General features: G+C 46.5%; 1 protein-coding gene across 2 annotated transcripts in view; it reads right to left on the minus strand.

Annotated features, from left to right (window-relative positions):
- Nucleotides 1-3,650: 3,650 nt before the first annotated feature.
- Nucleotides 3,651-16,934, minus strand: part of kiaa0586 (KIAA0586 ortholog) — a 122,815-nt gene continuing 109,531 nt past the window's right edge. Inside the window, exon 31 of one of the 2 annotated variants that reach the window (XM_020487724.2) lies at nucleotides 3,651-6,701. In XM_020487724.2, coding sequence (XP_020343313.1) covers nucleotides 6,553-6,701 — 149 coding nt within the window. In that variant the 3' untranslated portion in view covers nucleotides 3,651-6,552. The remainder of the gene's footprint in view (nucleotides 6,702-16,934) is intronic. The other variant, XM_031828688.1, reaches the window with a different exon arrangement.

The raw sequence follows: 16,934 nt of genomic DNA on the forward strand, positions 1-16,934 counted from the left end.
GGTTTATTTGATCAAGAAGGAGTGATGAGTGCTGCATCAGATGACCTAGCCTCCACAATCACCCAACCTCAACCCATTGAGATGGTTTGGGATGAGTTGGACCGCAGTGTGAATGAAAAGCGCTCAGCATATGTGGGAACTCCTTCAAGACTGTTGGAAAAACATTCCTAATTAAGCTGGTTGAGGGAATGCAAAGAGTGTGCAAAGCACTCATGAAGGCAAAGTGTAGCTACTTTGAAGAATCTTTTTGTTTAACACTTTTCTGGTTGCTACATGATTCCATGTGTTCTTTCATAGTTTTGATGTCTTCACTATTATTCTACAATGTAGAAAATATAAAAAATACAGAAAACCCTTGAATGAGTAGGTGTGTCCCAAATGTTGACTGATACTGTATATATTTTGTAAATATATTTTCCTTTAAACTGTCCCCTAATATGGAGTAAACTAATGGATAACAAAACTTAGTATGTATAAGCAGGAAGTAGAAGCCTATATCATTTTCACGGACACAGAATATTTTACATTAGTTATCTTTTGTTAGTCTTAAGTCCCGTCCTTTAGCTCCACTCAACCCTCCCATCTATCTCTTAACATCAATTTTTTTATTTCTATTTGCCATATATTTTTCAACTGTACTGTGATGTTCCACAAAAGTTCAGAAGCTTTCTATTCTCATCGTTTCTACAGACTGAAAATTAAAGATAAACATTTTTGCTAAAAGTATTTTCATTTTATTGCTCGATTGACTGTGACATTTCAAATCACCCAGCAGTGCTATGTGCAGAGTTAGCTGCAGGTAAATGTTGCAATTCTTCAACCATTCCTGGACCTGTGACAAAAAACAAGCTACATATGGACAGTACCCAAACACATTATCTAATGATTCTGTCACTTCGTAGCAAAACCTGCAGAGCTGCTATGGTTGTATCCCTCACATATATAACATTCTATTGGTTGAAATCATTTTGTATAATAATTGAAATAAAAAAATGATATGTTTTGAATCTGGTGTTGTTTGGCGTATCAGTTCATAAACTATGTGCCAGGACTATGTTTGTACTCAACTCTGCCTAACAATCTGACATATCTACATATCTCCATAATTCAGGCCAGTTATCAAGGCTAAGCTCTGAGGGCTATAGCACAGATAGGATAAGGAGCCAGATGTTTCAACGGATGTATAAATCTGAAACATCTGCTTGGCATTTCCACTCACCACCAAATATGGTAAGACTGCTAAACAAGGCTGCTAAATAGCTAATCGAATGGCTACCCGGACTGCCTGCATTGACTCTTTTTTACACCGACTCTCTTGCACACATACACACTCACAGTATGTGGTGAGGTAGTCTAGCTGCTGCTAGTCACTTTACCCCTAACTATATGTAGTGTACAGCTACCTCAATTACCTTGTAGCCCTGCACATCGACTCGATACTGGTACTCCCGGTATATAATAATGTTATTTTCTACTCCCTATATCTAGCCATGTTATTTTTTTATTCGTTATTCTCTGTGTCATTATTTATATATTTGTTATCTTATCTCTAACTCTGCATTGTTAGAAAAGGACCCATAAGAAAGAATTTCACTTTTAGTCTACACCTGTTGTCTATGCATGTGACAAATAAAATTGGATTTGATTGAAAAGGAAGGCCAGTGGCTGGCAGTAGGAGAAGATGGAGAGTTATGGATTTTGGCCGACATACTACACATTTTCTCATCGGCGAAACATTTGCTCTCAAAACAGTTTGGTTTCCAAAACTATAATCTGTTACGAACAGAGTAGGCTTAAGTTTTGTAGACTTTACGCTTTGTCAAAGTTTCCAAAACATTGTTTTGTTTAGGAGTTCAAAGGCGAATGAACTTATTGCACACGCGCACTTCACAGAGTAGGAGTTCCCTTACCTTTTTACCCCTTTTTGCCCAATTTTCATGATATCCAATTGGTAGTTACAGTCTTGTCCCATCGCTGCAACTCCCGTATGGATGTGGGAGAGGCGAAGATAGAGATCCATGCGTCCTCCCGAAACACGACCCCGCCAAGCCACACTGCTTCTTGACACACTGCTCGCTTAACCCAGAAGCCATCAATGTGCCACCTGGCGACCAAAGTCAGCGTGCATGCGCCCGGCCCGCCACGATGGGACAACGACATCCCAATCGGGCCAATTGTGCGCCGCCTCATGGGTCTACCGGTCGCGGCCGGCTGCGACACAGCCCGGGATCGAACCCGGATCTGTAGTGACGCCTTCGACCGCTGCGCCACTCGGGAGGCCCTGCCCACCTCCTTGCTTGTTCTGCCCATTACGATGAATCTGCTCGCGTTGGAAATGACAGGCCGGGGTCTATCTTCGGTTATCAATAAAAAATATTTGCCTACAGTATCGATAGGTGTGCTCAGGATTCTTAAACCTATCCATCCATCAAACACTGTCTCAGGTGGGAAAAGGAGAGGGGGTAATGTTCTGTTCCCTCATTTACAGGGATCTAACAGCTGCCAGACATACACACACAAACACCTCATAATGAAGCTCAGACTGGGAGAGAAAACATTCTGTAAAGTAATGAGCTCATTGGAATGCAGTTTTCTAGCAAGGGCGTATAGAGTTGCATGTGTCATTGACCGGCGAGCTTGATGTGACTGACTAGAACAGACTTCACGCCGAGCCTGATTTGGCTGACTAGAACAGAATTCACGCCAAGCCTGCCAGCCATGCGGTTCTGGATCCAGTCCAGTAACTATGGCCCTCCTGCTGGGTTTATCCCCATTAAAATTCAGTAGGGCCTAATAACAAGGCTCCTATACACCAATCAAATAGGGATGTGTCCAAAATGGCAACCTAATCCCTATGTTGTGCACTGCTTTTGACTAGGGCCCATAGGGACCAGGCCAAAAGTAGTGCACTATGTAGGGAACAGCGTGCCATATGGAACGCAACCCAGGATTCTACCTAATGAAGCCCATCACCTTAAGGAAACTAAAGCTGTTGTTTGTGTCCAAACAGACTACTCAGGATCTAAATCATTCATAATCTCATTAGTATATTATTTTAACTAACTGGCTCACGGAGTTGACGTTGACTGGGGCAGGCAGGGGGATAGATAGAGAAATACAGGGTTTCTGTCCCAAATTACACTCTATCCCCTATGTAGTGCACTGCTTTTGACCAGGGCCCATAGGGCTCTGCTTAAAAGCAGTGCATTATATAGGGCATAGGGTGCCACTTGGGACTCAAGTGTGAAGTCCTTCCACATGATTAATTAAAGGAAAAAGCTCATTTGATATGCAAATTTAATTGCCATTTTGCGAGTCATCAGGGAGGGATCCTTTAGAATGAGTCGACAACTTAGAAATGCAACGCTGTATACGATTAAACAAAGATTCAAAATACAAACTTCCACATCTGATGGTCTCCATCAACGTAATCTGAATGCAACTTCGAAGTTGACAGCATTCTTTTCAGACACATAGGCTCAAACAATTATCAGCAACATTGTAAATGCCGTGATCAATATGACCTATAGGTTTAACTGAGCCAGTAGAGTAGTGGCTTGTTGTGTGGTCCACTCTGCTCAGAGGCAGCAGCAGCGGACTTACAGTTTTCAGATGAGGCACTCATTCAATCATGGAACCCAAATGAAATGTTAGAAATATGAACGTTTAGTAATGCTTGAGAAGCAGTTGGACTGCTTTACCACAACACACACAGACAAGCAGCGTCTTCATCTTGAAAGACGATAAACATTTGTAGACACTACTAAGGGTTTTCCAAGTCATCATTACAACATTTTCAAACTAAACAACCTCTGCTCTACGGTCTAACCTCTCTATCCCACCACAAGTATGAATCCTTAATGTTCTGCATGGATTTATCCTTCATTTAACACCTCAACGCTCACAGCGGAATCCTCCCTGAGGTTCAAATGGAATATGAATAACACGCACTCAAAGCCCTCCCAAATATACAGCCTCTTTCATATCCACAGATGGAAGTTCCTGTGGGGTAAAAGAAACCAAGTTGTTTTAAGTGCAATTCTAACTACAGTATCTCCTCTATAAGGATGTCAGTGGCTGTGTCCCAAATGGCACTCTTTTGCCTAAATAGTGCACTACTTTTGACCAGGGCCCTATGATAAAAAGTAGTGCACTGTGTAGGGAATAAGGTGCCTATGGTTCATGTCAGGGTTAGAAAACTCCATGTTTGGACTGCCAGCACACATCTAAATCATGTCAGACCTCTCTCTGGAGTCCAAAGGGTGAAAAGCTCCAAAGTAATATTGAAAGGGTGCCATCTCTGATGTGTTAAAACGCCACAGTGACGTCAGTGGCGTTTACTGTAGCCTGGTTTCAGTCCTGATTGTGCTGTCTTGCCAACTTCTATGGTCATTGTCATGTCATACGCCAAGGAGTTGGCTAGACAGCATCGACAGATCTGGGACCAGGCTGGGTTTGCTGTAGGGTTGTGGGTAAAAATAAGTGGCGTCTTGTCCCGCGCTGCAGTGCATTCTGGTGCCTGACTGTGAGAGGAGAGTGGTCAATGTCACGCTCGATTTCCCCCCTCTTCCCGCCCCTCACATCTGGCTTTGATAAACAGCTGGGCTGGGCTGGCCGAGAGAAAGCTGGAGGCTCTGGTGTGGGGGTGGGGAGAGAGAATGCTCTGCACCCCTCAACCTCTGGTCTTTACTAAACAGTGAAGAGTTTTTGCCCCAGCTCAGAGATTAGCTGTAGCTCAGACATTTAAGACCAGCTCAGAGATTAGCTGAAGTTTGATATTTCCCCTGGACAGGGACGGCTCAGCAATCCCAGCTAGTGACACACTACATGTATCTGAGGTCATCGTACTGTAGTGTAGTAAGTCTTACTATTCAACAGGAACATGTGCCATGGCCCCAGATGGACTGGAGGACCTTGTCTGCATCCCAAATGGCACACTGCTTTTAACAGGGGCAAAGAAGGCTTTATGAAGGAAATAGGGTGCCATTTGGGAAACAGACCTTGATTTTCTGTCATGGAAGCATTTCTCAACAGAGCATGCCCATCCAAAAAACTACTCCAACAATGTAGGATGAATTTCTCGTTTGAAAAGCTGTAATCAATCTTACGCCAATTTACATCAAATACTATTTACAATTTCAAAGAAGATACAAGGCAGAGAGAGAGAGAGAAAGAGAGAGGGAGGGAGGGAGAGCGAGAGAGAGGGAGAGCAAGAGAGAGAGAGGGAGGGAGAGCGAGAGAGGGGGAGAGCGAAAGAGGGAGATGGAGGGAGATTGGGTGAGGGAGAGCGAGAGAGGGAGGGAGATTGGGTGAGGGAGAGTGAGAATGACAGAGTTGTTGCAGATAGAGGTGCAGTTTCCTGGTCAGTGTCATGCCAGACCATCTGCCCTCCTGTCTTTAATCTCATTTCCTTCCTCTCTTTATCATCATGACTTATCACTATACTGCATGGCCTGACATGGAGCCACATTTAATCCTGCTCCTCTACTTAGCTACAACCCTTTACTGATTCAGTCTATCTGTGAAGTGAAACACTAGTCAAATGGAGCGATATTCTGTTTGGAGTCCAGGCTAACTCCATAGAGAGTGAGCAGCAGTTTATAGCAGATTCAACATATCGCCTTCATTTGGTGAACTTTGGATAAGAAATGGGACCCAACTAGACGACTTCTCTTTGGTTTAGCTAGGAGGGAGAGGAACGCTCATTTAGTTTCTCCTCTTGGCACACTTGTTGAATTGAAACAGGATGCTCATTAGGCTGGCGTTGTTAGTGTTGCGTACAGCACAGCAACATCAGATATACTGGCTGAGTCACAAATTCACTATTCCCTACACAGTCCACTACCTTTCGGGCCCTGGTCAAACATAGTGCAGGGAATAGGGTGCCATTTGGGACGGAGATACTATCTTCATCTGGGGCAGCAGGAAAGCAAATGGGTGTGTAATGAGGTGAAAAGCCAATCTCCTAGTCTAGTGCAATGCACTGTAGTAGCATGGCCATGACATCACACTGTTTACATGGGCTCGGGGAATAACTCAACAAAACATTTGAATGACTGGCTGACTTGTCTGAATATCACAATGTAGCTTTGAAAACAACCACATAACTGATATGCCAGGAGTTGACTGTATTTAAATGAAAATGTGTATTTGAATGACATTTTTTTCATTTGCATAGGGTAAGTATGAAGTTAAGATATCAGTTTATATAACAGTTGTTACTAAAACACTCAAAAGTATCAACTTTATTGCAAAAAAAAACCAAACTATAATTGATTATTGCTACATACAATACATTGATTATCTGACAGGCAAATTGGTCCAAACACATGGTTATTGGTTCCAGAGGTAAATAAACAGCAAATGTCTGAAGATCTTCACAAGAAATGGAATGTTATCTCTCTCTGCTGAGCTCTGTCCAGATCTGGTAAGAAGTCTTTAGTGGTCTCCCCATCGATCCACTGAGTGTGATGAAACGGAGATGGAAGTAGTAGGCGTCTTGGAGGCATTCTTCTGTAATGTCTCAGTAATGACTAAAGCAGGTCAGCAGCACTAGAATATGTCATTCCCTGATGAGTCTGTGTCTCCTCCTCCTCCTCTGCTGAGCCCCAGACTGACAGAGCCCTCCTCCTCTTCTTCCTCTGGGCCGGTGAAGGGCAGCCGGACAGCCACCACTCTGGAGCCCTGCTGAGCCCGCTCCCCTGGAACATAAACACACATTACTCACTACATCAGTCACCCGGTCTGCTGCCTGCCTGACCAGTACAGTACAGCCTGAGTCCCAGCTCCAACCACCAGCCCTGCCCAGCCTCACCCCCAACCCAACCCCAGCCACCAGCCCTAGCTCCAGGCCTGCCCAGCCTCAGCCCCAACCCAACCCCAGCCACCAGCCCATAGCTCCAGCCCTGCCAAGCCTCAGCCCCAGCCCAACCCCAGCTCTACCACTAGCCCTAGCTCCAGCCCTGCCCCAGCCCCAACCCAACCCCAGCCATCAGCTCCAGCCCTGCCCCAACCCAACCCCAGCCACCAGCCCTAGCTCCAGCCCTGCCTCAGCGTCAGCCCCAACCCAACTCCAGCCACCAGCTCTACCACCAGCCCTAGCTCCAGCCCTGCCCAGCCTCAGCCCCAACCTCAGCCACCAGCCCTAGCTCCAGCCCTGCCTCAGCCTCAGACCCAATCCAACACAACCCCAGCCACCAGCTCTACCACCAGCCCTAGCTCCAGCCCTGCCCCAACCCAACCCCAGCCACCAGCCCTAGCTCCAGCCCTGCCTCAGCCTCAATCCAACACAACCCCAGCCACCAGCCCTAGCTCCAGCCCTGCCTCAGCCTCAACCCAACTCCAGCCACCAGCTCTACCACCAGCCCTAGCTCCAGCCCTGCCCAGCCTCAGCCCCAACCACCAGCCCTAGCTCCAGCCCTGCCCAGCCTCAGCCCCAATCCAACACAACCCCAGCCAGCAGCTCTACCACCAGCCCTAGCTCCAGCCCTGCCCAGCCTCAGCCCCAATCCAACACAACCCCAGCCAGCAGCTCTACCACCAGCCCTAGCTCCAGCCCAGCCCTGCCCAGCCTCAACCCAACCCAACAGCTGTACCACCAGCCCGAGCCTTGCCACTCCGCTAGCTGCTCCTCTATACATCTGTGAGTAGGACAGACAAGTGCTAAGCTGGCTGGTGGCGGGTCACGTAGCCTGATGAATGAGCCGTGTGTTGTGTAGGAGCCAGCGGTGTAGGGGGAAGTGTTTTTTCCACACACACACACCACACACGTTGTGTAGGAGCCAGCAGTGTTTGGTAAGGTCAGTGGTGTTTGTACACAGAGAGATGTTCAGGCCTAAAAGGGCGAAGCACCACTAACGCAGAGCGGCAGCTGAGCCTGTGGCGGTGAAGCTACTGTAGGACCTATCTGCTAGGTGACTCACTCTGGAGCCAAGGCAGAGTTTCACTGCTTAGTTTCCTTAAAGGCTGCTCAAAAATATTTTTGAACTTTGATTTTTTTTTGTCTGTCTGCCACTAACCCGTTCAATGAGTGTCTGGGTTTGTGAAGAGTGAGTTGTGTGGCTCAGTTGGTAGACCATGACGCTTTTCCAACGTCAGGATCGAGGGTCAATTCCCACTGTGGCCACCCATGAGAAAATGTATTTGAGGATGAAAAAGTCACTTTGGTTAAAAGCGTCTGTTAAATGGCATATACTATTATATTCTAAGGACCCCATGTTATTACGATATCTAAGGAAAATATTACAAACCAAGAGCTCTCTTACACGGCAACTCCACTTAGATCAAATACAGCCACATCACAGTTAGCCTGTGTCTGCTAAATACATACAGTACATGAGGAGGTTTGGCTTTGACATTCGAGTGCTTATAGTTGACATGACTATATTGAAGGAGTAGTTCACTGTTTTACAGATTGACTTTAGACGATTTCTCACCCTGAAAGTAGTCTATGGGGCTGGAGAAACTGTAATTCATGGTTCAGTTCTCTATATATAGCCATTACAAGCTTCAGCTGCCTTTAGCCACCACATGCTACAAATCGATGGAAGTAATGTGAGCATGTTGGTTTTTTATGGCCAAATCACCTCCCGTTGTGTTCGTTTCATGTTCATTGATTCTGTGTTCCCGGTCCAAAATAACCGCCCCCATTATAGCTGATTATAAATCCATAATAATACATATGTTATCACCTAATGTTGTGTTAGATCTTTTTATCAACTTAAGTTCCTGTGAACATTACAAGTTTTGAACTTCTATTTGCTATTTATGGCCTGTAGGCCTCATTGACCTGAGCTCATACATGTGAAAACTGAACCATATTACAAAATGTATGTCTGAACACATTAAAGACCAACAGTAACAATAACAGTACTAACAATAACAAAAACATTAAAATGTTCACAATCTGTCAATCAATGGTAGATACATTTTGTGTTGTTCTCATGCACATGTTGACAATACAGGCTGGTTGTTGCATGTGCCTGGCAAATATATGCACTGCGTTTATGGCACATAATGCTCGTTTTGACATCTCTTGGTGCACACAGATCGCCCCTCTTCCTCTTGTCTCTTCTGTCTCTGCCGGCCGTAGATCTAGCTTCTGGCCCTTGTATATCTCTCACCAATCCAGCAGACGATGGTGTTGGAGGAAGGTGTTGGCGCCTTTGAGTGAGGGGTGCCACCATGGCTTTCCCCCAAATCTTCTAGGAATAGTCTCCTCTTGAAGAATTTCCCCTGCTTGCATCCTGGAATCACCTCCATCCACACGACAAGCTCGTTGTAGGCCGACACATCTAGGATGTTGAAGAACACCACCATGGGCCAACGTGCCGTCCTCCTCTTATAAGAGTATGTGCCAGTAACCGGCAAAAGTGCAACAATCAGTAAATAAAATAATGAGTACATACAAGTGATACTTAGTAACATGAAAAATTGCATCAAAGCGTTGTTTTAATTTATCACATCCAAAACATATTTACCTATTCAAATGACTAGAATTGACTCCATATTGTTCACAAACAACAACAGGACTCCGCATTTCACCAAACAACAGGTCTTATTTTTATGGTGCAGATAAAACAATCTGGTAATAGAAAAAAAAGTACATGAGACTTGAAAGATAAAGAGTAACAAAAAAAGATAAAGGTTGTCAGCTCCTCTCTGTTCCTGTTGTAATCCAGGACAGCGCTGGGCTTCCTGTCCTCCCTGGTACTCACAGCGGCATCCCTGTGCAGAGTTGTCATCAGGAGAAGATTCTTATTTTTCTTCAGGCAGTAGTAGACACAAGTGTGTGTGTATCGGTGAAGATCCATTTTTTTTTTAAACGATCCCTGTCCTTGGTAGTGAGTAAGGCAGGAGGCAACTCAGGCTTGTTCCTTCTGGCCGTCCCCACCATGGTCATTTTCTTTGGAGCAGCTCCTGACCAAGAGCATATGAGGTGAAGAAATTGTCACATTTCCAGGACCACCCGCTTCCCCTGGTTCCTTTCGGGAACACCGTCAGAAGGTTTGCCTGGTTCCTTTCGGGAACACCGTCAGAAGGTTTGCCTGGTTCCTTTCGGGAACACCGTCAGAAGGTTTGCCTGGTTCCTTTCGGGAACACCGTCAGAAGGTTTGCCTGGTTCCTTTCGGGAACACCGTCAGAAGGTTTGCCTGGTTCCTTTCGGGAACACCGTCAGAAGGTTTGCCTGGTTCCTTTCGGGAACACCGTCAAAAGGTTTGCCTGGTTCCTTTCGGGAACACCGTCAAAAGGTTTGCCTGGTTCCTTTCGGGAACACCGTCAGCAGGTTTGCCTGGTCCCTTTCGGGAACACCGTCAGCAGGTTTGCCTGGTTCCTTTCGGGAACACCGTCAGCAGGTTTGCCTGGTTCCTTTCGGGAACACCGTCAGCAGGTTTGCCTGGTTCCTTTCGGGAACACCGTCAGCAGGTTTCCAGCAGGTCAGCAGGTGTAAACCTACATGTTTCAGGCATAACTTGTCCTGGCATCACATGCTTCCCATATCTTTATTCCATATTTACACGGTTTGCTTGGCATGTACTGTTTGAATGGGCAGCGTAAATGTGACCAGATGCTCATCCACTGTGATGTCTGGACTTGGTTTATAGAGGAGTGGCAGGCGCTCCACCCACTAGCGCCAAACCTCTCTGATCGCTGCCAGCTTGCCTTGTTGACGGCAGCCTGGTCTTGTATCATGGTTGTCGAAGCGAATCCCCCGAGACAACACCTGAAATGTCTGGAGTCCAATAGTGGCACGGTAAATCCCCCAACCAGACTCTGGATCCCATAATCTGGTGGTCATTTGTTTCTGGATCTGTACAAACCGGACAAAATCAAGAGATCCACGTATGCTTGGATGTCTGTCCGGTCTACCTCCTTCCAGTTGTCTTTGTAAACGCATCTCCCCTCCAAGTTGGTCATGTTTATCACTATTGTTTCGATTGACTCTGTCAGGAACAGTTCGAAGCAGGATGTTATGTCATAAACCCGGGATATAGCGTATCTCATTGGCCCTGGGGTCATCCTGATAACATTTTCAGCCAACCTCTCCTCTCAGGTGGGGATGAAGTCCAGGATAAATTATTTGACTGGAATGTCACAACAACCTCAGCAGGGCCCTCTTCCTCATCACTGCGTTGTTCCACATCGGTTGTCTCTTGGTCTGGATCATATTCTGTGATGTCTTCAACTTCTGACACTTCCTCCTCTAATGCATCTTCACTGTCAGTTTCCTGGCCTCTCTCCTCATCACCAATGTCATGATCAAAGATATGATCAAGAGCCACACATACAGTATATCGTTTGATCATTGTGCTGCCACAGAATGAATTGTGAGCAATGCCTCAAAAAAGCTTTATATACCAGAGCTGCGAGAAAAGTTCAACATATTGTTGAAACAATGTTGCGATTGTTTGTGAGAATGCCAACAGGTGTGGTTCCCATGCGAGAAAGATTCTATTGGGAAAAGGTTCCCATGGGGGTTGCCATGGGAGCCAAGAAGGGAAGTGAGATGTGTGTGTGCTCAAACACACATGCATGTGGGGTCTGGGAGAGGAAGTGTGTCCATCTGATGAATGGGCATGTGCCTGAACTCAATTTTAAACACTAATTGTAAGTCTCACACATTCACTTCTAATGACCGGTCATTTTTGACCTAGAACACCACAGGTGTACAAAAGTTAAATAAAACAAAATGTGTGTTCAGATGCCCTGTGTGGACAAAGTCATGGAACCTTATGACAATCAGATTAAATTAACTACATTTTTCAGAGAGAAAATTTGTAAATCGGTCCAATTTGACCAGAACACAGCAGGAGGGTTAAGTAACATCAAACCAAATATGGAGTTGATTTCAGATGATTTGGACATCATTTTTGTAAACATGCTCACATCTCTTCCATAGATTTTTAGCTAGCGGTTGCTAAAGTTTGAAATTGCTGTTTAATGTAAACTGAACCATGAATCATAGTTTCTCCTGGTCCATAGACAACTTTCAGGGTAAGGAATCATCTAACATCAAGTAAAATAGTGAACTAGTCCTTTGGATGGGTAAGGAGGAAGCTGATGAAAAGTCTGATATGACCATACTACTGATATGGCCCTAAAGGAGACAAATAAAGTTCCATTGAATTGAATTGAGTCTTTCGCAGTCTAGATGAGCATAAACTTTTACTCGTAGCGAGACAAACACCAATATAGTCTACAACCTTTGACCAGGGCTCATAGGGCTCAAAAGTAGTGCACTATTTGCGAATAAGGTGCCATTTGAGGCACTCTACACAGTGAGGTCCCAGTTCCCTGCGCTGACTGAGGCTGACAGGTTTGCTTATGCCAAGCCTCTGCCATATGGATGCACACAGATTGTTTGTGTTCTGCAACTCTGGGCTTGGAATTCACATGGGAGAGGCAGGCCACAGTGGCTCTCAGGGTTATCACTCAGTCAGATGGGGTATTTATAGTTCGAAAAGTGAAAGAGCATAACTAATATTGGCGGACTTAATTGAACCAACTGAAATTACAGAATAGAACAGGAAATCATTACAAATACCTTTCATATTTGAATGAGGTTCTTACTTTGCTAATGTCGAAACACAATCTGTCCCTAGAGTGGACCTTAAACGCATAGAGAGGTCAAGCATAACAATCAATATGGCAACAGTAGTCTTCAGCCTGAACCATGAAGGCAGCTCTCAATGAAGCTACCTACGCTTTGTCCGACCTTGCAGGCCAGCCAGGGAGAAAACAGCAGCCTGGCAATATTAAAGACATCACATTTAAACATGGTGGGTCTCGTGGGGTGAAAACTCTCCAAGGCCTAGATTCTCAAATTGACAGTGTATTTGCCCTTTGGAAGGGCCCGAACACAAGGATGTCCATCTATGCTGAGTAGATGGGCCAAAATTCAGGCAGGTATCATTTCCTCCATGAGGGATAGTGAGAGATAGAGAGAGGGGAAGAAAGAGAGAGTGGGAGAAAGAAAGAGAGGGCCCCATGGCTAGCAAACACAACAGACGGCCTACACTACCTGGGGGGAGATAAAAGACGAGTGGGAGTTGGAAAAGTACTGGAGGACAAAACTACTTTGAAGCCAAAAACACAAGTAAACAGCCCGTAGCTACAAAAGGCCCAAATAAGCTTGTTGGTGGAGGAAAAAGCCAATAAACGACATGTAATAAAATATATATGATACAATTATTCAAATCTTAAATGGGGACTCTTAAAGTTGGTGGAGAGAGTGAATTGAAAGGAAAAGAAAAGGGGTATAATTTGATATAATATTTTCCAGTATCATTGCCTCCTCAGAGAGACCGGCTGGGTCCCTCCCCTCCCCTGCAGCTGCTTGACTCGGGTCTGCATCTCAAATGGAACCCTATTCCCTATATAGTGCACTACTTTTGACCAGTAGATCACTAAATAGGGAACATGGTGCCATTTTGGACACACGCTAGCTTTGGCCTTTCTGCTGCTGGGTTCTCCAGAGACCCACCGTGTTCTCATGGCTCCCAGAGCACTGCCAAGTGTTTGAAGTGTGAGGAGCAAAAAGGAATGATTTTACTTTCGATGTGGGCCTTCTTAACAAATATTCACAGCTGCATGAAAGATCGAAATTGTGCTGCCAAAACAATCAGACACATGAATACAGACAGACAGGCAGAGGCAGGCAGGCAGAAAGGCAGAGCAGGTAGGCAGGGCAGAAAGGCAGCGCAGGCAGGCAGGGCATAAAGGCAGCGCAGGCAGGCAGGGCAGAAAGGCAGCGCAGGCAGGCATGGCATAAAGGCAGAGCAGGTAGGCAGGGCAGAAAGGCAGACAGGGCAGAAAGGCAGAAGAGCAGGTAGGCAGGGCAGAAAGGCAGGTAGGGCAGAAAGGCAGGCAGGGCAGAAAGGCAGAGCAGGCAGGCAGGGCAGAAAGGCAGATCAGGCAGGTAGGGCAGAAAGGCAGAGCAGGCAGGTAGGGCAGAAAGGCAGAGCAGGCAGGGAGGGCAGAAAGGCGGCGCAGGTAGGGAAGAAAGGCAGAGCAGGTAGGGAAGAAAGGCAGAGCAGGCAGGTAGGGCAGAAAGGCAGCGTAGATAGGGCATAAAGGCAGAGCAGGTAGGGAAGAAAGGCAGAGCAGGCAGGTAGGGCAGAAAGGCAGCACAGGCAGGGCAGAAAGGCAGAGCAGGCAGGCAGGCAGGGCAGAAAGGCAGGTAGGGCAGAAAGGCAGGTAGGGCAGAAAGGCAGAGCAGGCAGGGCAGAAAGGCAGGTAGGGCAGAAAGGCAGAGCAGGCAGGCAGGGCAGAAAGGCAGGCAGGGCAGAAAGGCAGGTAGGGCAGAAAGGGAGGCAGGGCAGAAAGGCAGAGCAGGCAGGCAGGCAGGGCAGAAAGGCAGGTAGGGCAGAAAGGCAGGTAGGGCAGAAAGGCAGAGCAGGCAGGGCAGAAAGGCAGGCAGGGCAGAAAGGCAGAGCAGGCAGGCAGGGCAGAAAGGCAGGCAGGGCAGAAAGGCAGGTAGGGCAGAAAGGGAGGCAGGGCAGAAAGGCAGAGCAGGCAGGCAGGGCAGAAAGGCAGGTAGGGCAGAAAGGCAGGTAGGGCAGAAAGGCAGAGCAGGCAGGCAGGGCAGAAAGGCAGGCAGGGCAGAAAGGCAGAGCAGGCAGGCAGGGCAGAAAGGCAGGCAGAGCAGGCAGGCAGGTAGGGCAGAAAGGCAGGTAGGGCAGAAAGGCAGGCAGGGCAGAAAGGCAGAGCAGGCAGGCAGGGCAGAAAGGCAGGTAGGGCAGAAAGGCAGGTAGGGCAGAAAGGCAGAGCAGGCAGGCAGGGCAGAAAGGCAGGCAGGGCAGAAAGGCAGAGCAGGCAGGCAGGGCAGAAAGGCAGGCAGAGCAGGCAGGCAGGTAGGGCAGAAAGGCAGGTAGGGCAGAAAGGCAGGCAGGGCAGAAAGGCAGAGCAGGCAGGTAGGGCAGAAAGGCAGGTAGGGCAGAAAGGCAGGTAGGGCAGAAAGGCAGAGCAGGCAGGTAGGGCAGAAAGGCAGGTAGGACAGAAAGGCAGGCAGGGCAGAAAGGCAGATCAGGCAGGTAGGGCAGAAAGGCAGAGCAGGCAGGTAGGACAGAAAGGCAGGTAGGGCAGAAGGGCAGAGCAGGCAGGCAGGGCAGAAAGGCAGATCAGGCAGGTAGGGCAGAAAGGCAGAGCAGGCAGGTAGGGCAGAAAGGCAGAGCAGAAAGGCAGGCAGGCAGGCAGGGCAGAAAGGCAGAGCAGATAGGGCAGAAAGGCAGAGCAGGCAGGTAGGGCAGAAAGGCAGAGCAGGCACACGTTGCTATGCAAAGACGAGCTCCAGTGTTCTCAGCTCAAGAACACACGTGGGAATTTGGGTCTGGGTGAAATATTTGGATTGTGATTACACAGCCCTAAATCTCCTATTTTCCAATTAAAAAGTGTTTGGAGAGCGGTGAAGGATTGATCAGATGTCACTACAAATATTACTCTCCAGTGTTCCAGTGTTGTTGATTTAACTCATCTTCCCAGAAATAAGATCTGTTTAAATGAGGTGTTCTTCTCTCATGCTTGAGAGCTGTGTCACATTTCAACTGAGAAAACGTTTTAATGGTTTGTTTGGATCATCAAATTGCTAGACAAAGACGGAATCCCCCCAAAATACAACTATTCCCAAACATAGTGCACTAGCAGAGCCCTATGGCATTATGCTAAAATCTAGTGCACTATATAGGAAAAAGGGTGTCATTTGAGAAGCAACCATAGACTTAAACTGAACACCAAAATGTTTAATGTTCCAATGTAACGGACATAAGAACCATCAATCTCAGTATTGAAGGTTCTTCTTCAGCCCACATAACAATGTGTATGTCATTCATAGAAGTGACTATTCACAACAACCTTGAGGCTTAAATAAGCGTGCCAATACCAAGTATATAGCAAGATGTCTGTATGCATCTCTACACCAGTCAACATGGAGATAGCCTTCACATACCAGGCAGAATAAAAAGACGCTGAAACACACCAGCCACAGCTAGTGTGTGTTGTGTATCTCTGCACAGCTAGTGTGTGTGTGTGTGTGTGTGTGTATCTCTACACAGCTAGTGTGTGTGTGTGTGTGTGTGTGTGTGTGTGTATATCTCTACACAGCTAGTGTGTGTGTGTGTGTATCTCTACACAGCTAGTGGGTGTGCGTGTGTGTATCTCTACACAGCTAGTGTGTGTGCGTGTATCTACACAGCTAGTGAGTGTGTGTGTGTGTGTATCTCTACACAGCTAGTGAGTGTGTGTGTGTTTCTCTACACAGCTAGTGAGTGTGTGTGTGTGTGTGTGTGTGTGTGTGTGTGTGTGTGTGTGTGTGTGTGTGTGTATATATCTACACAGCTAGTGAGTGTGTGTATCTCTTCTAGAGGTCGACCGATTAATCGGAATGGACGATTAATTAGGGCCGATTTCAAGGTTTCATAACAATCGGTAATCGGCATTTTTGGACACCGATCATGGCCGATTACATTGCACTCCACGAGGAGACTGCGTGGCAGGCTGACTACCTATTATGAGAGTGCAGCAAGGAGCCAAGGTAAGGTGCTAGCTAGCATTAAACGTATCTTATAAAAAAACTATCAATCTTAACATAATCACTAGTTAACTACACATGGTTGATGATATAACTAGTTTATCTAGCTTGTCCTGCGTTGCATATCATCGATGCGGTGCCTGTTCATATATCATTGAATCATAGCCCACTTCGCCAAAGGGATGATTTAACACGCGCATTCGCGGAAAAAGCACTGTCGTTGCACCAATGTGTACCTAACCATAAACATCAACGCCTTTCTTAAAATCAATACACAAGTATATATTTTTTAACCTACATATTTAGTTAATATTGCCTGCTAACATGAATTTCTTTTAACTAGGGAAATTGTGTCACTTCTCTTGTGTTCTGTGCAACAGAGTCAGGGTATATGCAGCAGTTTGGGCCG

The sequence above is a fragment of the Oncorhynchus kisutch genome, linkage group LG7 (genome assembly GCF_002021735.2).
Source record: "Oncorhynchus kisutch isolate 150728-3 linkage group LG7, Okis_V2, whole genome shotgun sequence".
In the NCBI taxonomy this organism is placed as follows: domain Eukaryota; kingdom Metazoa; phylum Chordata; class Actinopteri; order Salmoniformes; family Salmonidae; genus Oncorhynchus; species Oncorhynchus kisutch.